Genomic DNA, 20,945 nt, shown 5'->3' on the forward strand with positions numbered 1-20,945 from the left:
AGGAAAGGAATCAAATACAATTTGAACATCAACTCTCACTATAATGTATTCGATATCCACACCTTCCTTTTGGCGTCTATCCTCGTAGAAATTGTATCTATGTGTAAAGATTGAACTTTATGTTTATAGATTTATCAAGAATTCCATTTGACTCTTATATTTGGTCTAACCCGTATTTCCTCCCTCATGGCCTCAATGAAAAGCAGCCTACAGGACGACTTGAGCTTCTCATGAATAAACAAAGGTCCAAACAAACAATGGGGAACTGGTCACTACAGATAGATAACCACGATGGGGGTTGTGTTTCAGGTTGCAAGTCTGTTTTATGTACAACTTGTATTCACGGCGATACACATCCAAAATCGTGATTTACAAACGATAGTGTACATTTTGTATGCCAGTGCCGACACTGTGTACCGGTGTGCCGATAACGACACATTCTGAACTGGAACTGTGTTGCCGATTCATCGACGAATACGTCTCTGACTCTCTATGGTGTGGGTTCGAGACAAGTTACGATGTTATAAAAGCATGAAAAATTGCCTGTCATACTGGGTCTTTTAAAGAGGGAAATCTACCCTTGAAACGAGGAACACGATCAGCTTACCTCTGTGATCTATAACAATGTAGCCTGTTTGCTTTGATGCCGCGCGACAACCGGTGGCGTCTGAGCAATATGCGACGGATACAGCACTACACACAGAGAGGATATTGATTAGTAAAGACATTTTCGTTGAGATTCATTATTACATCTAATTTAAAAAAGATTGATATACAAAGCATTTTGGTCTGATCCAGATAGTGACTTGCCGATAGTTCATCCACAATAATGAAATATGCACATAGAACGTTATCGTGTGTCAGAGGTCAACTACTAACATAAAAAAGAAAAAAAAACTTACTGATATGCAAGAGAAAATATTTGGTACACAGTTAAGATACTATGTCAACTTAAATGTCTATATTCAATTCAACATACATGTGTGTGGAGTGGTGTAACACAGCAAAACCACAACAAACGTACAAAACTGTTAGTTCATTTTGATACGATGATTAATCGATACTCGGAACTTGCCCAGCTCAAATATTTGCTAAATCTAAAGAACCCCTTCTCACTGGAAATATAACCTACCACATAAACACACCTTCACAGTCAGCATCTGAAGTATAAATATATACTGTAACAAGGTTCGGACATATGGCACAGTGATTGGCTTAGAGTTGTTTGGGGTTCGTTGAAACAACAATGGTACAATACATTTAGGAAGGGAACACTGCATGGCGGATTGATTACACAGAACGTTGCGTGTTTGCAGACACAGTGTAGGAGGACAGTAGTTGCAGAAGGAGGTGCCATGGCGAACTGTACAGTTTATCTGCTGTGTCTGCTTTTTGCAGTCACATATGTGCAGGGTAAGTCTACCTCTTTACCAATATGTAATTATAGCAAAGTAAATACAACGAAGGAAATATGTCTGCATCTTAAAGGCCTTATCTATGAAGAGTGTGGCCTGTGGGACGGCATCTTTGACTGCTCTCTGAAACCACATGCTTACCTGACTGACGTTTGAAATGCATGCAACAGACTATTGTCTGTTCCTTATAAACGTTGCTTAAGCCTGTACTTTATCATTGGTTTGTTCAGGTGTTTGACATAAGTAACAGCATGACGTCTGATGTAGCATTACGGTACATGACAACGCCACGGTACATGAAAAATGTAAAAAGTGTTGACAGCAGAATCGGTATTCAGCTTATAACTTGGGATGGGGCAAGAACTTTACTTGTATAGATATGCAATTGTCTATGGCGTCAGCATCTTGTAAAGGCATTAGCCAATCGTCAAATACTTCATATTTATGCAAGTAAGCTAAGATCAAACAAAAGCTTTCCTCTTGAGTTGACTTGATTAGAGAGGTAATAGTGTTAGCTTTATTTCTCCCTTCTTGTCCATAAACCGAAGTACAGAATAGTAATATTAAGGCAATGAAAAGGGGACAAATGTACACGTCTTTGTACAAGGAAAGCTACAATGTTAACCTGCCACCCAGGCGGATTCAGGAGTAGATACACAAGAAGGCTAATGTTCTGTAACCTGCATGTGTGTTCAGTGTGTCTGTGAACAGTATAACGTACATGTAACACAATAAGTTATACATGGTTTTAAGCCCTTGGCGTAAGGAAGAAGTGTTTGAATTTTGGAACAGACCCAGGTCCCTTGCCTTTGTGATTTCGCCGTTGCCGGTCGGAGAGATCATTTTGCTTTGAAATCCATATTCTGCATAATGCAATAGCTGATAGCATGCATTCCTGTCCGACTCCAAGGAAATAACTTGACGAGAGGATGTTTTGAGATTTTTTTATAGAAGGAATTACCATGGTGTAGGGTTTGGGTTTTAGTATCCTCTGTACACATTTGAAACACTTTACTGAGGCCTACTGAAGTAAAAGTACACCTTTGAGCATGGATGTCAGAAGGTCTCTTAAAATGTGTCAACTTAACAAGAAAGCCGAAAGAGGTATTGTTGTAGGGAAAGCGCCGCCATAAGGCTTTACATTGGCAATTTTTCAGAGACAGTCACCCAAACTGATAGGTGCCTTCAGAGGTTTCCCTACAGAGATGATTTCTTGAGTGCGCATCGAGTATGCGAAAGGGCACTGATAAGTCTTGTTGTTATCTGATAACGTCTGTCACGGTTTATTCCACTATTGTACTGAAGGCGTCAAAGCGGCATGCGTTACGTAGACAGTCTCATGCGCGCACTACTTCCCTAGTAAAAATAGCATTGCAGTCATCTCATCAAGTTAGGCAGCAAGCGGCCATTACAGTGATGCACATGCCTAAAACTTAAACTAGACGGCCAAGGCTGAATTTTTATCCGGCATATTGTGGTAGCTATGAAATATGAACCCCAGCTCGTGAACGATGATAACCATTATAGTGAAAGAAAAAGGTTTGAATTTCAGACCGCACCTCCCATGGCGTTTACTCTCCAAACAAAGCATTGTTGTGGTTAGGGTCCAGTTCTGGGGCCACAAATGGGCGAAGAAAACTTGGGGATATCAAGAATGTAGAAAACAGGAACGTAACACGCTTGTTTGGTGCAGTAGGTCGACTAAGGGCGAGAGTAGTACTCTAAAATAGAACAGGTTGTCAGATATTGACATATATTGTACCTGCAAACCTATTACAATCAACCATGCGTGTACCTGAAGCCTATTGTCAAGCTAAAGGGATAGAGTGGATCATACAGCAGAATGGTGTTGCCTTCAAATACAAAAATATTAAGTACGGCAGCTCGAAATGAATACATTACTATATAACATTTCAGAAAACTTTATAACATCTCATGATAGTCGTGAAACATGTATGGATAGATGTGTACTTGTATTTTCTTTGTTATGAAAGAAGTTTTGCTGAACATGTACACCAACACCAGAGTTACCACTCACCAAGTTTTCGACCAGTCCTCTTGTCTTCCAAGAGATAAACCAAGGCAATGCACAAGTTGTGAAGTATACTGATTATTATTCTAGGATACTCCCTTTCCCTTTTCTTATCATAAACCCAAATAAGATAGAATTTAACATAACATAACATAGCATAACATAGTATTTAGTGTTAGTATTTTACACTAAGAAAGTCACATGCTGTATTGTTATATATTGTCTGTCCGTCCTTCCATGTTACATGTACATGCAATTAGCCTACGGACAAGAACTTGCAATAAACTTATTATTATTATCATAATATGATATGATGTGCACAACACAGCTGACTCCTGGGAGACCATGTTGCTTGCTAACCTGACTACGGGCCATGAGCCGGAGGCGCGGCCGGTGCAGAACCACACCCACCCTGTGTCAGTCACCATAGACGTCGCGCTGGCACAGATCATTGCCGTGGTAAGGATTTTCCCCTGGCCAAAAATTTACTCTCCACAAATTCCTAGCTAGCGCTTTGTCATAGCAAGGAACAAAAGGAACGGGAAGGAATGTGCTTGGCGGTACCGAATATTTCAATTGAAAGTTGGCCAAGTTTCACATGCGAAAGATCCCAGTGGGAATAGAATTTCTGTGTAGTTTTCGGCAGAAATGTAAAGACGTCTGTCATCCATGAAGAAATCTGATTGACGTTCCCTTGTCCAGCAGCACGTTACCTTTTTTCAATGTATAGCAGTTCAAAGCCTAGGGCGATGCAGACATTTACTACTAATTCACATCTGAATATGTCCATATCTGAATATTTTATGATTACATAATAGACTTACAGGGAAAGGTTATGTTGGTAGTTCAGAAAGCAACAGATGTTGTAAATATTTCGCCATTCCATGTACAGTAGTATAAAGGGAGACATTTACTTGTGCACATCTGAATATGTCCACATCTGAATATTTTATGGATATCATAATAGACTTACAAGGGAAAGTTTGTTTATTTGCTTGTTTATTTGTTCGTTTATTTATAGGGTTAGGGTCATTGGTTGTCATTGGTTGTTCAGAGAGCAACAGATGTTGTAAATGTTTCGTCATTTAAATCACGTTTTCTCTCGTCTAAAAGGATTCAAGAAATCAGCAGCTTCGGACCAGCTTGTGGATCCGAATGGTGAGTTTTAGAACCATCTGCTATTTTTGCTACCCATCTAACGTTACCTGTTGCATTCCACCCTCTGTTGAACAAGTTCGAATTCTAGATTTTGCTCATCTACCACTTTGACAGTGATGGTATTACGTAGTTTTGTTGAATCATATGTCTGAATCTGTACATAGGGCCTTCAAAGGTTTCCCCCAATAGTTATATCACCATGGATTTAGTTTATAGACTACTAGATGCAGTGTAGATATGCATAGATTTTTTAATTGTTGGATTTTCCTAATGCGATCATCATTTTCAATCCTTGCTAGTACTGGACGGACGAGTTGATGACATGGAATTCATCTGACTGGGGCGACACCACTGCCATCAGGATCAGCAGTGAGAGGATATGGCGTCCTGATATACTGGTGTACAACAGGTAAATACATGTTTCGTAGCTTCGAGAGGGAATTTCTAACTACACGTTTAAGCTTTTTTTGTACATCATCTAAGTTTGTTTGTTTGTTTGTTTGTTTGTTTGTACCTTTATTTACACTCGACATTGCTCTATTCGGCCATAAGGGCCACTTTTCATAGTGACACAACTGGCCAAGAAATGTTGTCTTTGAAATATGCCATTCCGTTTGCTATGTACAGTGATTTCAAGATTGGATATGCAGTATACCGTAACTTTGTATCATGTGTACAGTCAGTATATTATAGCACAGGATACCTGTATAAGTTCGTAGCTACATCAAAAGATTAACAAGTGTCATGTTATTCAGCAAAAAATGTGAACAATCCAAATCCAAGGTATCTCAGTTATCATTCCCTGTCATTTCTCTTACATTGTCGACATGTGATGGTTACATTTATATTTCATTCATTATATCAATTTTCCAACCGTAGCCTGCTGCCATATGGCAGTAACTTCGAAGACTCTGAGGCCACGATCTATTCTGACGGAAGTGTGGCCTGGCTGTTTCCGCTGACCATGCTGTCCACGTGCTCCATCGACGTGACGTACTTCCCGTACGACGAGCAGACCTGCACCATGCAGTTCGGGTCATGGTCGTTCGACGGACTTAGGGTCGACATACATAACAAGTGAGTTGGTGATTAAAGTTGTCGTTATGGGGCTTTGCGGTGCTACGGTCCCATTTCCAACCCGGGACCCGGCCGGGCTGTTTGCGAAAACGAATGCATATCAAGAAAATACACCGTGACGATATATGGTTATGGAGTACTCTTGTTACGTTTTGTGTCTTTTGTTGTCTTTTCGAGATCATATTTTTGGTTCCTACAAACTGACCGACCAGGCCCGAATTGGACCGAAGATTAAGTAAGCACAGTAGTGTAATGTAACAACACGCACTGTGCATGTGGCAATATCAATTGTGCCTCATTCATTGATGTTTCAGGTCAGCTACCGGAGACATCGGCAGCTACAAAGTCAACGAAGAATGGGAGCTCGTGACATTTGATGTAAGTTTTGATTTGTAAAATTACAACATCCCATAGTTTCGAAATATTTTTGTCATGTTTAAAATGAAATAGTTACAATTGTTACACAATACCTGTTGCCAAACTTGCCTTACTTTGTATAAATTGTATCTATATAAATTATTGTTCTCTGAAAATACTTCTACATTCTACATCTGATGATTTTAAGATGAAAATGAAATGTCGGACTATTTGTTTTTTCTGTGTTCAGGCCCGCCGCGATGTGTTCCTGTACTCCTGCTGCCCCGAACCGTACCCCAGCGTGACGTTCAGCGCCTTCCTCAGGAGGAGGTCTCTCTTCTACAACGTCAACGTCATCGCGCCATGTTTCCTCTTCGTACTGGTCAGGTGAGTACACCTTTGTAATGGCTACTTCACGAACTGTGATTCTAGTACCTCGAAGAGTCTTATGAGCAAGGGTAACCCATATATTTTTTCTATACTTTTCACACCGACCTTGCGACTTTGCAAAGTGAATGACATCTAAAGTTTGCTAGTTCCTAAGTTTCAATTATTTCATTATCACATAGAACATAGAACATGACCGAAAAGATTTCAGTATATCCCATGATGCAATTGCCAGGACCCGAATGTTCATACGTCTTGGCAAAGGCTTGGTTTTGTGCAAGGGTGTCTGTCTGAGAAGTAACTCCCATAAACATTAATCCACCGGGTTACATACATCCGCCACTTTGAAAAACAGTAGGTTTGAGACATCTCTAATGCAGCACCCCATGTATGCACAGTTTAGATTTACAGGAGTGAATTATACTGTGGGATGTTGGGCTGGAGATTTGTTTGGACGTATCTTATCAGGGTGGCGGAATTATGTACCCTGGTGGAAATATGTTAGTAGATGTAACTGTAATCTCAAAGCAGATCTAACGGTGGCAAAGACCGTGTACAACTGGCAAAAGGAGATCTGGCAAAAGGAGTTTTCAAAGCCACCCCTTTTGCCAGTTGGATACAGTCTTTGCCATCGTTAGATCTGCTTGGAAATTAGTTAACTGGGCTTTCATAAGCGCTTTGACACTGAAATTCCTTGTCCCCGTTCTCTACCCCAGCATGTTCGGGTTCCTGGTGCCCGCGGCGTGCGGTGAGAAGCTGTCCCTGGGCGTGACGGTGTTACTGGCGCTGGTGGTGTTCATGCAGGTGGTGAACCAGAGTCTGCCCATCACGTCTCGGTCCGTGCCGTATGTCGGTAAGGAAGATACAGAAATATTTATTGACAGAAGAAAGGTGCAGCGACTTTCGGAAGGTCTTCTACATCTATACATACAAGCAGTCAAGTGGATACAAATGAGTTAACCCATACATACATCTATATGAATAGATATGGAGTAAATCAACATATTGAGTCCAACGTATCATTTGCACAATTGGTTCTAAGGTCTAGAAATTCTTTGATATATTAACCTATTTACAGTAAGGGTTATCTCCCCCCAGAATGTAGTTGAATCTATCTATCGAATGTCAAATTCTAGATATAGTATTATCTGTCGAAATACAATTAAAGAACACTACTTTCTCAAGTGCCCTTGATTCTGATATTTGCATACTAAAGGAAAATACTCATTAGAAACTGTTGTAGTCCCGGCAGCCTCTGACCTTATGTTTCGTTTGTTATTCTACCACAGGCCAGTTTTTCGGCGCCACCATCGTGATTGTCGCCGTCTCTGTGTCCTTCTCGGCCTTCGGAATCATGTTCCACTTCCACGAGCTGAACTTGAAGAAGCCGCCGGCCATGCTGAAAACGCTTCTCTGGGTGCCAGGGTGAGCTACCATTTTCTTGACGTGTTTGTTCATTCACAGCGTGACTTGAGGATTCAGTGTAGACTGTAGTATCTTGTGTGTCTTTACTTATGTAGCGTGTATGTACCGTTACGTCAACAAGCCAAAGACAAGGTTCGTTGTGGATTTGTATGTTTATATTCTATCTTTACAGGTACAGAATATGGGAGCGCTGCGGTAAGAAAAAGGGTGTTGACATCAAGGAGGACCGACCAGATTCAGTGGAGTCGGACGTTGCTGTGGACTCCTTTGACGAGGTCTGGACTGTTGTTTTGTATATAGATTATTTGTCAATTAATGCTGTGCTTATAGTTTATCACACTGAGCTTCGATTTGTCTGACCACACCTAAAACAAAAAAGGAGAGTCCGTCCAGATCGTATTGAATCACTTGAGCCCCTTGAAAGTGCACTCCACTCACCATCTTACAACCGCGCAAATGATATATATAGTACCTACTGTACCCCTTTGGACAAAGGCAAGAGCATATCCCTAACATATCATATTCAAATAGCCTAACTCGCAGGCTTTGTGAGTGGATGTCTGTTGGGCCCAGCCGTGTTCATTCACTATTCACGGTGCAGAGCAATTCTTCGCTGCCTTTAAAAGGATTATTTACTATCACGTCCCCTTTTGATTCTGTACGATTTAGCAAAGTTAATATTTCCTGATATTAGCATCAATACGGTGATTTATTTTTCATGCCACTTTCTAACAACTGAAAATGGTCCTACATGAGTGTAATTGTAAGCATTTCTACCTACAGCTGACCGCAGACCGGAAATCCTTCATGGCCGGACACGTCATGACCCACATGTCAAAGATAGACAAGAATTTGCAGGTGAGAAACACCGTTACATATAACAATGGCAGTGGTGTCATCGTCAATATTCAACATTTCTTGAAGAGATCTAGCTTGGAAACATGTTCGTTTCATTGTATATGTAGCTGTGTGTGGGTTTTGTTTCTCATTGTTTTGATTTTTACCTGTTTTTCTATCGAAAAGCAATAAATACATTACAGCCAAACTAAAGACTACCAACATATTCTCGTATGGAGGAAAACTGCCGTTGCCATGTGAAAGTTCATCTGTATTGTAGTTAAAACTTTGTTCCAACACAAAATATTAGGTTATCGAATTTTTGACTGTACTACTACAGGTTCCCAATCACTTAGATCACGTGACATTACGGACACGTGACGTCATCAATTAGATTAGAGTGCCAGGAACTCTATACCGCCCGCCGTCTTTGTTGGGCGATGTTGAATCGTTTGTGATGATGATGATTTGGTTTTATTATTCAAACTTCAACTTTACACAATGAACGTATACAGTCTTGCAGCCAAAAAGTATATATCATACATAGTCAGCTAAATTGCACTGTGTGTTGGCACAAATATCGACAATCAGACTGCACGGAACCGATACACTAAGACGATTACACATTACACATTGTGATGACATTGAACTCCATGTGTTTCTAACTGCCAATTCAGGCCATAAAGGATACAGCTGACGAGAACCAGGAACAGGAGAGTCTTCAGGAGGAGTGGAGGTTCCTGGCCACTCAGCTGGACAAGGTGCTGCTGATATCCATCCTGCTGGTGTACTTCATCACCTCCGCCTCCATGTTCCTGTCCCTGCCGCCGGGACTGCTCCGGTAGACGCCGGGACTCTTGGGTGGACGCCGGGACTCTTGGGTTAGACTCCGGGACTGCTGTGGTAGACTCCGGGACTCTTGGGTTTAATAGATTCCGGGACTGCTGCGGTAGACACCGGGACTCTTGGGTTAGACACCGGACTCTTGGGTTAGACACCGGACTCTTGGGTTAGACACCGGGACTCTTGGGTTAGGCACCGGGACTCTTGGGTTAGACACCGGGACTCTTTGGTTAGACACCGGGACTCTTGGGTTAGACTCCGGAACTTCTCCGGGCTACTACACAATGACTGCTGCTTTTGACACTGACATGGGTCTGCTACGTTAGACGTCGTTCTTAAACCGAGCATCATAAATGGTACATATGTTGAAAAATATGTAAAAACAGAGAATCTTTAGAGTCTTTCGTAAAAGATTTTCACTGTGACGTGATGTAGTCATCTTCCAGTAAGGTATTTGTCTGAATATTTCTGTCACGTTTCTGTGTATGAAAAATTGATAGTTGAAGTTGAAGTGTTTGTATGTTCAAAACCATTTGAATATACATGCTGTGTTTTAGTATACAACAGACTTGTTATCTTAAGTGCCCATATATTGTGTATATCAATTATTTAGCTAGGCTGCGGCTCCTAACATTTATTCAGGCAGATTATAAGTGAAAGATGAAAAATGATTATAACGGTCGCCATGAAGCAATTGCAACATTGTAAATAGTATGTAAAGCTTATAGTGCTGAGCGACTTAATGTTGACATTCTGACTTTTAACATCGGTGAAAAGTGCATAAAATGCTTAAAAGTATGCCATGTGTATATTATATTTTATTTTCAAATTAGCAAAATTAGCTACTAGCTTGTATAAATCAAGATGTAAACTTGTTTGTTAGTGATAAGTTTTGTATTGATCATTTTGACCAAGTTACACATATCAGTTTGTTTCTGGTCTTTAACATGTTGTTTTTAATTAAAGATTTCCAAACAAGTTCTTTTGCATTTGTCCTCGGATCGAATATTGAAACGTGTCCAGTGTACATTGAGAAGATTATAATGATAAGTCATCATAACATTTGAAAAGAAACAATGAAAGGTCACAAGTCAGTGACGGGTTTAGAAATATAACCTCGGTTTCTAATACTAGTACTCGTGTAAGGTTAAATTTTGATGCATTTCAAGGCGAGTTTATCGTCTTCCCCCACCGAAAATCCACAAGAAGTGTGCCTTTACCTAGATATGGCTGATTGTTGCATGAGGAAGTTAATAAAATGTGGTCCTCATGATCACCTGCTTGACTTTTCTGTTTGAGAATTCTTATGAGTGCCCGAAGTTTATACAAGGGTATAGAGTACATGTACAATAGACAGTACAGTTCATTTGTAATGAAACAAATGAAGCGAACACCCCCCCCCCATTTGAAAGGATTATTTACTATCACGTCCCCTTTTGATTCTGTACGATTTAGCAAAGTTAATATTTCCTGATATTAGCATCAATACGGTGATTTATTTTTCATGCCACTTTCTAACAACTGAAAATGGTCCTACATGAGTGTAATTGTAAGCATTTCTACCTACAGCTGACCGCAGACCGGAAATCCTTCATGGCCGGACACGTCATGACCCACATGTCAAAGATAGACAAGAATTTGCAGGTGAGAAACACCGTTACATATAACAATGGCAGTGGTGTCATCGTCAATATTCAACATTTCTTGAAGAGATCTAGCTTGGAAACATGTTCGTTTCATTGTATATGTAGCTGTGTGTGGGTTTTGTTTCTCATTGTTTTGATTTTTACCTGTTTTTCTATCGAAAAGCAATAAATACATTACAGCCAAACTAAAGACTACCAACATATTCTCGTATGGAGGAAAACTGCCGTTGCCATGTGAAAGTTCATCTGTATTGTAGTTAAAACTTTGTTCCAACACAAAATATTAGGTTATCGAATTTTTGACTGTACTACTACAGGTTCCCAATCACTTAGATCACGTGACATTACGGACACGTGACGTCATCAATTAGATTAGAGTGCCAGGAACTCTATACCGCCCGCCGTCTTTGTTGGGCGATGTTGAATCGTTTGTGATGATGATGATTTGGTTTTATTATTCAAACTTCAACTTTACACAATGAACGTATACAGTCTTGCAGCCAAAAAGTATATATCATACATAGTCAGCTAAATTGCACTGTGTGTTGGCACAAATATCGACAATCAGACTGCACGGAACCGATACACTAAGACGATTACACATTACACATTGTGATGACATTGAACTCCATGTGTTTCTAACTGCCAATTCAGGCCATAAAGGATACAGCTGACGAGAACCAGGAACAGGAGAGTCTTCAGGAGGAGTGGAGGTTCCTGGCCACTCAGCTGGACAAGGTGCTGCTGATATCCATCCTGCTGGTGTACTTCATCACCTCCGCCTCCATGTTCCTGTCCCTGCCGCCGGGACTGCTCCGGTAGACGCCGGGACTCTTGGGTGGACGCCGGGACTCTTGGGTTAGACTCCGGGACTGCTGTGGTAGACTCCGGGACTCTTGGGTTTAATAGATTCCGGGACTGCTGCGGTAGACACCGGGACTCTTGGGTTAGACACCGGACTCTTGGGTTAGACACCGGACTCTTGGGTTAGACACCGGGACTCTTGGGTTAGGCACCGGGACTCTTGGGTTAGACACCGGGACTCTTTGGTTAGACACCGGGACTCTTGGGTTAGACTCCGGAACTTCTCCGGGCTACTACACAATGACTGCTGCTTTTGACACTGACATGGGTCTGCTACGTTAGACGTCGTTCTTAAACCGAGCATCATAAATGGTACATATGTTGAAAAATATGTAAAAACAGAGAATCTTTAGAGTCTTTCGTAAAAGATTTTCACTGTGACGTGATGTAGTCATCTTCCAGTAAGGTATTTGTCTGAATATTTCTGTCACGTTTCTGTGTATGAAAAATTGATAGTTGAAGTTGAAGTGTTTGTATGTTCAAAACCATTTGAATATACATGCTGTGTTTTAGTATACAACAGACTTGTTATCTTAAGTGCCCATATATTGTGTATATCAATTATTTAGCTAGGCTGCGGCTCCTAACATTTATTCAGGCAGATTATAAGTGAAAGATGAAAAATGATTATAACGGTCGCCATGAAGCAATTGCAACATTGTAAATAGTATGTAAAGCTTATAGTGCTGAGCGACTTAATGTTGACATTCTGACTTTTAACATCGGTGAAAAGTGCATAAAATGCTTAAAAGTATGCCATGTGTATATTATATTTTATTTTCAAATTAGCAAAATTAGCTACTAGCTTGTATAAATCAAGATGTAAACTTGTTTGTTAGTGATAAGTTTTGTATTGATCATTTTGACCAAGTTACACATATCAGTTTGTTTCTGGTCTTTAACATGTTGTTTTTAATTAAAGATTTCCAAACAAGTTCTTTTGCATTTGTCCTCGGATCGAATATTGAAACGTGTCCAGTGTACATTGAGAAGATTATAATGATAAGTCATCATAACATTTGAAAAGAAACAATGAAAGGTCACAAGTCAGTGACGGGTTTAGAAATATAACCTCGGTTTCTAATACTAGTACTCGTGTAAGGTTAAATTTTGATGCATTTCAAGGCGAGTTTATCGTCTTCCCCCACCGAAAATCCACAAGAAGTGTGCCTTTACCTAGATATGGCTGATTGTTGCATGAGGAAGTTAATAAAATGTGGTCCTCATGATCACCTGCTTGACTTTTCTGTTTGAGAATTCTTATGAGTGCCCGAAGTTTATACAAGGGTATAGAGTACATGTACAATAGACAGTACAGTTCATTTGTAATGAAACAAATGAAGCGAACACCCCCCCCCCATTTGCGTCATTATAGATCATATGATACTTCAAGACTTTACAGACGAGGTTCCTGTGCTTTCATTCAAACAATAAGGATTGACACACCTTGTAATGTTGGACGTGTTTTCTAAACATTATACATAAGTACAGTATGGCCAAGTGCCGATCCAACAATTGTGCTATGAACATATCATGTGCTGGTAAACTCCATACCTTCTTGTCCAAGTTAAATCACTGTTTGCGTTACCATGCTTGCACTACCTGCATTGTTTCATTACAATTCAAACATAAGTAAACCATTACAACTTTCCCCTGATTCTAAACATGACGAATGTACATGCTGATTACACCCAACATCCACCGGAAGGATAACGCTACATCGTTACAAAGGCAACAGTCGGTGCCTGGTGTGGTTATGTCATAGTCTGTCGCCCCAGCGATTATTCAGCAACTCCACACCTCAGTTTGCACTGGGGCTGCATTCACTCCTGTGGTATGGATTACAGGGACTGTTGCGTGAGAAGCAAACCCGAAGGACAAGTCGCCATTTCCGTTCCTCTATCTTATAAGCTAGGTCCTGAGTGAATTAAGTCAACACTATGGAACCTCGCGCTTTCTGCCTACTTGTTCTCGCCACAAGCGTACAAGGTAAGTTTTGTTGCCAAAACACTCCAGACCAGGCGTTGTGAATGTGTGCCAGGTATATCTGTGACTGCTATCGTCTTTCCTGTATGTGCATTGTAACAGAACGACATCTTTCAGCGTCGGTTCGCTCAACATGGCGTAACGTTGTAGTACAGGGGAGACCCTTTCTGAGTTTATTCTGATGCGAGAGGTAGAAAGTCTAACAAGTCAAACCCGTGTCTGCATAACGGTCACACATAACGGCCTATTGAACGGAACGAACGTTTTGGATATGCACTCAATGTTTACGTTCTAATTGCATTGTTGTTGGCACAAAGAAAAACATGATGCCGAGTACAGTATGTGACTTTTATATCTAAATGCTAGTAAATACCAACCATATGTACATAAAGGATTGCATGATACTTCACCTATCCAAACTGTCAAAATGTATCAATCTGCAGTGAATTGATACTGTTCTCCATTGCTCTCTACCTCATCCTTGTTATGTTTATTTCCTCGCAGCTTCTGGCTCTACTCTGTTCCCTCACCCACCTCTTTCTACCGACTAAACCCAAGGAATGATAGACGATCGTGTACGTTTATTTCCTAACAGGTTTCTCCTCTGAAGCCAACCTAACGACATACCTGATGACAGATTATGACGTGGAACCTCGGCCTGTTCTCGACCACAACCACGCTGTCAACGTCACATTTGATGTAGCTCTGGCTAAAATCGTCAGTGTTGTAAGTGTCCAGTTTCGTCTCAAAATCAATCTGCTATGTGGTATAGTTATGGTAGATATGACACAGTCTACACCTATAGCATAATTGTAACAGGATTCCATTGCAGTCGCGTGTATTTTGTTATCGAGACTGATAGATTTGTCATATGCCTCCAACCGGTTTAAAGCCATATACAGTGTATATACATTGGTTTAAAGCTAGTCAATAATATATATGATCTTATATATAAGAGGGGTATGTACACCCGCAATGTCCAGGGAGTACACAAACTTGACACAGTCAATACCAATACAATTACGAAGTTAAATTAAGACAAGTAGACACTGTTAGTTTTTCATTCGCAGTTACTATTTGTTCTTTAAAGGATGCGCTGACGCAAACGTTCGATACCAACTTATGGATTCGAATGGTGAGTGTATAAAGTCTGCATTTTCTTTGTTTACACCTTTATCACATAGGGTTACAATCTTGCTTTGGTGGCATCAGACTCAGTTACAAAGTCATGCCAAAACGTCGACTGTTGGCAAAGTCATACAGCGACCTCTAGCGAATGCTGTCATTACGACAGCATGCATTGCAAGTGATCCGAAGTTACAGTTGGATTGCCCCTCTTATTGTTGCAAGGATTGCCCTTATTAGCCCCGATGCGATTATTGTCTTCTTATCGATGTAAAATCTATTCCTAATATTTTGCATGTATCTGTACATTTACTCGTAACGTTTGCAGTGGCTTTGCTCTAAAGATGGGTGCTTATATATGATTGTACCTGAATGTATAAAAGAGTCTCAGCGTTCAAGAGTTAATAGTGATTATTGTTCATTATATATAATAAAGTTCTCGTTGTGAATCCCCAGTACTGGACGGACGAGGTCCTTCGCTGGAACTCGTCTGAGTGGGGAGATACAAACGTCGTCAGGATCAGGAGCGAGAGAATATGGCGGCCTGATATACTGCCGTACAATAGGTGGGTGGGCAGGTGTCTAGTAGTACGTACACAATCCACAGGGAAATTATAAGTAAATGTAGTCTTCATTTCATTCACCATTTATGCGATGATGACTCTTTTTGCTCCCATGCTCTATTAATTGCCATATATTATTACCAACGTAATAGTAGAAAATTTGATAATGGCATTCAATTCAGCAATGTATGTTTTATCAAATGAGGAAGTAATGAACATGATACTTGTGAATAAGTCATTGTCTTTTAATAAAACATCCAACGTAGGCTTATCTACCTTGTTATCTGTTCAGCAATATCATCAGGCGTATCAAAATAGTGGACATGAGTCGTATGGTGTCAACTATAATTGTAATCGTTGAAAAGATCAACAACATACACAAGACAATGTATCTCCACTTGCAGTATACTGCCGTATGCCAAAAACTTCGAAGACTCGTTCGCCACGATCTACTCAGACGGAAGTGTGTCATGGCTATATCCGGTCACCACCAGGACCACCTGTTCCCTGGACGTGACGTACTTCCCGTACGACGAACAGACGTGCACGCTGCAGTTCGGGTCTTGGTCTTTCGATGGACTCAAAGTCGACATTTTCAACAAGTGAGTAACACTGACATTTTTTGTGGCAAATTGAACGGTTTCTTTGTGAGGCGACTTATGTTTATATTCTAACAGCGTCGTCTGTTACACCGTGGGATATGAAGAGGTTAAATACATTGATGAAAAAATACTTGATTAAGTGAAAAGCTTTAAAGACAAGTAATGTGGACTATCACAAGCACCCATCAATTATATTCTAATGTTAGTCATAAACTATCAACTTAAGCTGCTGAAGCAATTGCACAATGATGAACTGTCAAAACATTGACCATCCTCTTGTGTGGAAATAGAGATATATATTGTAGACCTACATATCAGAACGCCAATCCTGCAATGTTGTGAGATGGGACGTTTGAAGACAGTTTGTACGATATTGTCTCACAGGTCAGCAACAGGAGACATCAGCAGCTACAAGAGGAATGAGGAGTGGGATCTGGTGAGCTTCGAGGTAAGACTCGCTATCGATGTGTTTACCTTTCATTTGTGTTTCTGTTGCTATTTTTCTAAGCAAGAGCCGTATACTAAACTTATGCACTACCTACATGTCTTAGTCTAAGTATATATACGTTCCTCTCAAGGGTTGATAATTACAGGGCTTGATCGAAATTTGATTCAGTACTATGCCTCTATTCATAACTCCAACTCGCCTGTAGGTGACCCGCTCCGTGTACGTGTACGACTGCTGTCCCGAGCCTTACCCCAGTCTTACTTACCGAGCCAACTTGAGGAGAAAGACGCTTTTCTACAACATCAACGTCATCGCACCTTGCATTCTCATGCTCTTTGTCAGGTAAGACAAGATTCTACCTACTCTGTGCACCCTAGCCTGGCTAGGTGCACCGTGCTTTGCATAAAATAAGGTTTAGTTTGATGTGTCTACGCGTTCTTTAAGTGCAAAATATCTTATCGACTGCCACTGCAGTACAAGAAACTATAGCAATTTTGTTTTGCCGCCACGCAGTACCCACGTAAATATCGCAGCTATAGATTTCACTAGAATAAGCTTAGTTTTATGTTCAAAGACGCTATTTTGATATGGAAACCTTTATACCGCTGTACCAACTGCCAGTTCTCTGAACGTAATAGCCACTAGAAATTGTTACTATTTTACATCCACGCAGTACCTGGCAGTCATAGATTAAGTTAAAAAGGGGCTTAGCTTTATGTTTCCGAACTTCTTTTCAGCATTGAGTTTGAAGTAAGTTCTCTCAGTGTTGCTAATATGAACCGTAACTAACTACTACGTCACACCCAAGCATCATCTGAGACAGTCTGTGTATAGGTAACAGCTATAGATCCTTATACATCATAACTACATCACGCCTTGGTTTCATGAGAGACTTTATTTGCTCTGGTTCTAGTTTGTTCGGCACGTGGGTGCCGGCCGGGTGCGGAGAGAAACTGTCCCTGGGCGTGAACATGTTACTGGCGCTGGTGTTCTTCATACAAGCCGTCAACGCGGGACTTCCCATCACCTCACGGTCCATACCGTATGCAAGTATGTATACCTGGCAGAATGTCGTCACCTTAGTACGGTAGTAAAATCACAAACAGAAATGCCGCAGCCATACTAAATGTATATCCGGATGTAAATGTATATCAGTTTAGATATGACGGACAACTCACTAAGTATAATTAACAATTGTTTAAGCTCCTCAATCTAATTGTAGAGTCTTTGGACCATCTCCGTCCCTGAGAATATAAACCTTCCACAAGTGAGATTCAAATCAACCATGGAAAGATATAGTAGAGTGTCTTGAAAATATGTTTCATGTTTTATCATCATGGACACTCTTCGTGGAAAGATCGACATGTTAGTGTTGTCAATGATAACATGAATGGATCTTTTTGTTTGTTTCAGGCCAGTTTTTCGGCGCCACCATCTTGATTGTCGCCATCTCTGTGTCCTTCTCGTCCTTCGGCATCATGTTCCACTTCCACGAGGTCAACCTGAAGAAACCGCCGCCCTGGCTCAAGACGCTCCTCTTCCTCCCAGGGTAAGATGGTTGTTGTTTTACCTCCTCTTGTAACCAATTTGGTGAGAACAAATGTAGCTGTAAGTCTAGACCTAAACCGCCGATTTCTAGACGTACGCGTATCATGTGATAGGTCTTCCTTTTCCCGTTTGTGTGTCATATGTCTTTTCACACATCCCATTGCATGCTGGGAGACGCGAGGCACTATGGGTAGCTCAGCAAATAATATCAAAACCATGGCAACATCACCCGGACCGGATACGGTACGCATGCATCGCATAGCCCTAGTCATAGTAAGGATGTTGCTTGCCTCCTGAGCTGCCCATAATGCCCAGCAACTTCTAGCATGTGATGGGATCCGTGAAAATGTATGTTGTGGTTCGATCTTTGTCAACAAGTAAGGATAGAAGTTCGACCTGGCCGAAGATGTTCTTCAAAAGTCAAAAGTAGTTCTGATAGTTATCCTTTCTACTCGGTTGGTGTTGCTTTTTTTCCTTTTCCTCATTTTTACTGCATTGATTTAAGACGAAGACTATAGACATTGTTCGTGTTTTTTCACCACATTTGCAGGTACAGAATATGGGAGCGACGTTGTGGTAAGAAAAACAGGGTCATCCCCTCCCCAGATTCATCTGACCAACTGTCCATGGACCTGTCAGATGGCGAGTCCACCGACAGAACAGTGTCTTCCTGTTCCAACCCAGAGGACGAGAAAGTCGACATTGAAACTGGAGAGGAAAAACAACCGCTACCAGAAGAGAACAATGGAAGCTTCTTGGCAAACATCGCTATGAATTTACAGGTAAAAAGACATTTTTTGCGTGGTATGTTTCCAAGCTTAAAACTAACATTTGCAGGTGTACAAAGGCTATGGTTTATAAAGCCAAACAACACAGTTTTATAGGAAAAGGCTATAGTTTTAAACAAACAACACAGTTTTATAGGAATTCATCAACAAGGAAGTTTGTTGCACAAACCCTTTTGCAGCGGGCTACGACCTACGACACAGCATCAAACTACTTTAGGAACTGGATCTCTACTTTAGATTTATTATCCCATTGAACTGGACCTAAAGAATCTAATTCATTGCCGTCCGCGGTCCTAACGTCTTCTTGTGCCCCATGTTCCCCACCAGGCTATCAAGACTACAGCGGACGACAACGAGGAACAAGAGAGCCTCCGTGATCAATGGCGGGCCTTAGCGCTTCAGCTGGACAAAGTTCTAATGGTGGTGATATTTGTAGTGTACGGCGTCGTCACAGTGTCCATGTTCACCACCCTGCCTAACGGGCTCCTCAGGTAGAATTAGACTTTGGTACGAACCAAACGACTGTGTCACTCTGTCCATCTTCGCTGTATAGATCACCCCGGAGATAGGGTTTACAGTCCAGGAGGTCACCCTGTACACAATTAGTCGAGTATCACAGAATTACAGTTTGGTGTTTCTCGATCATTTTGGGTATGATGTTCTATGGTCCAGTTGGGACATCATGGTTCTAGGGCTCTTATGAAAATATAAATTATGCAGATATCAAAAGACTGGGGTGACCATGGCATGGGCACTTTCTGTCTACTTGCTAGCGGCCCAAGCTTACGGATTCGAGATGCAGAATCTACATGAGGCAATTTCCACTAATGATCTAGTACTTAGACTAAGATTTAGAGGCTCCCGTGTCTTGAGTCGGAGGAAAAAGATTTACGTACGAGGCTTTGTTCACAGATCTTTTTGATTGCATGCTGCGGTCAGGTGAAAAGTATGTTGCCATGACAATGATATTGTTTGTCCACTGTGCTACCCTTAGTTCCACGCGCCTCAAAGCATGTATCTGGATCCGTGAAAAGGTCTATAAGAGAACTACAATGAGTGATGTACATCTTTGTGTAATTCACTTATTATTTAAAAAAAATGGCCTGCAAACATTTGTGAACAATTCTGATACGGGTATTCTTGTTTTGTTTAGTTTAGTTAAGTTTTGTTTTGTTTTGTTTTTATGACGCACTCTAAAATCAGCACCATCTATATTGTACTTGCTTTTCAAACAGCGTAAAACTTGCAAGGTAGAATGTGTATGATTTCTGTTGTCTTTGTTCAAACCATGACGTTTTGGAGATTTTTTGTGGGGTTAGATTAAATGTAAGTATGATGTGTACACATATGTTAGAAAGTGCATGGACGCTAAAAAAAGAGCATACCCTTCTATGTGACGATAGCAACAATGTCAGTTCTAAAGAGAAAGAGAGAGGAGACCATCTTAAATAATTGACAGTGTTGAATACTATGATGATTACTTTGTGCTTATAATATGGCTAATGTGGTAATTAGTGCAGAATATGTTTATTGCTTTATAGATTGAATCAACAGTTTTATGTCCAATTCATAAACATGGCTAATGAACAATCAACACAGACGTAGAGTATATTTCTCCCCCTGTGTCACCAGAAATTAGTACACATACGACAACATATGATAGACATTAGTTCTGGCCTTTGACAAGAGCAACAAGTAAAAAACATACTCAACGTTACGATTCTTTTATGCTTTGTACAATCAAGATAGATGCATCAGCACTTTAAATGATGTTATGACAGCTTACCCGACTTAAATATCAGAAATTAGGAGACATAAATGATGAAGAAAAGCAGCAACACAGT

At 40.7% G+C, this 20,945-nt stretch overlaps 2 protein-coding genes and 1 long non-coding RNA gene across 3 annotated transcripts; all 3 read left to right on the forward strand.

The window, feature by feature from the left end:
* Positions 1 to 1,309: 1,309 nt before the first annotated feature.
* LOC136431624 (neuronal acetylcholine receptor subunit alpha-7-like) lies at positions 1,310 to 10,510 on the forward strand. Its single transcript, XM_066422943.1, has 12 exons — positions 1,310 to 1,413; positions 3,776 to 3,906; positions 4,561 to 4,605; positions 4,905 to 5,014; positions 5,485 to 5,682; positions 5,997 to 6,060; positions 6,290 to 6,426; positions 7,143 to 7,279; positions 7,716 to 7,851; positions 8,024 to 8,126; positions 8,635 to 8,709; positions 9,366 to 10,510. Exons 1-12 carry the CDS (start codon positions 1,356 to 1,358, stop codon positions 9,531 to 9,533), a joined length of 1,362 nt encoding a protein of 453 aa, XP_066279040.1. The 5' UTR covers positions 1,310 to 1,355; the 3' UTR covers positions 9,534 to 10,510.
* Positions 10,511 to 11,069: 559 nt separating this feature from the next.
* Positions 11,070 to 12,976, forward strand: LOC136431640 (uncharacterized). The gene is made up of 2 exons (XR_010755192.1): positions 11,070 to 11,175; positions 11,832 to 12,976. It is a non-coding gene; the product is annotated as an uncharacterized lncRNA (long non-coding RNA).
* Positions 12,977 to 13,760: 784 nt separating this feature from the next.
* Positions 13,761 to 20,695, forward strand: LOC136431651 (neuronal acetylcholine receptor subunit alpha-7-like). Its single transcript, XM_066422945.1, has 11 exons — positions 13,761 to 14,030; positions 14,623 to 14,753; positions 15,118 to 15,162; positions 15,609 to 15,718; positions 16,120 to 16,317; positions 16,702 to 16,765; positions 16,971 to 17,107; positions 17,679 to 17,815; positions 18,179 to 18,314; positions 18,864 to 19,095; positions 19,429 to 20,695. The coding sequence occupies exons 1-11, from the start codon at positions 13,982 to 13,984 to the stop codon at positions 19,594 to 19,596; spliced, it is 1,407 nt and encodes a 468-aa protein (XP_066279042.1). The 5' UTR covers positions 13,761 to 13,981; the 3' UTR covers positions 19,597 to 20,695.
* Positions 20,696 to 20,945: the final 250 nt, after the last annotated feature.

Source organism: Branchiostoma lanceolatum, chromosome 1 (assembly GCF_035083965.1).
Source record: "Branchiostoma lanceolatum isolate klBraLanc5 chromosome 1, klBraLanc5.hap2, whole genome shotgun sequence".
NCBI classification, from domain to species: Eukaryota; Metazoa; Chordata; class Leptocardii; order Amphioxiformes; family Branchiostomatidae; genus Branchiostoma; species Branchiostoma lanceolatum.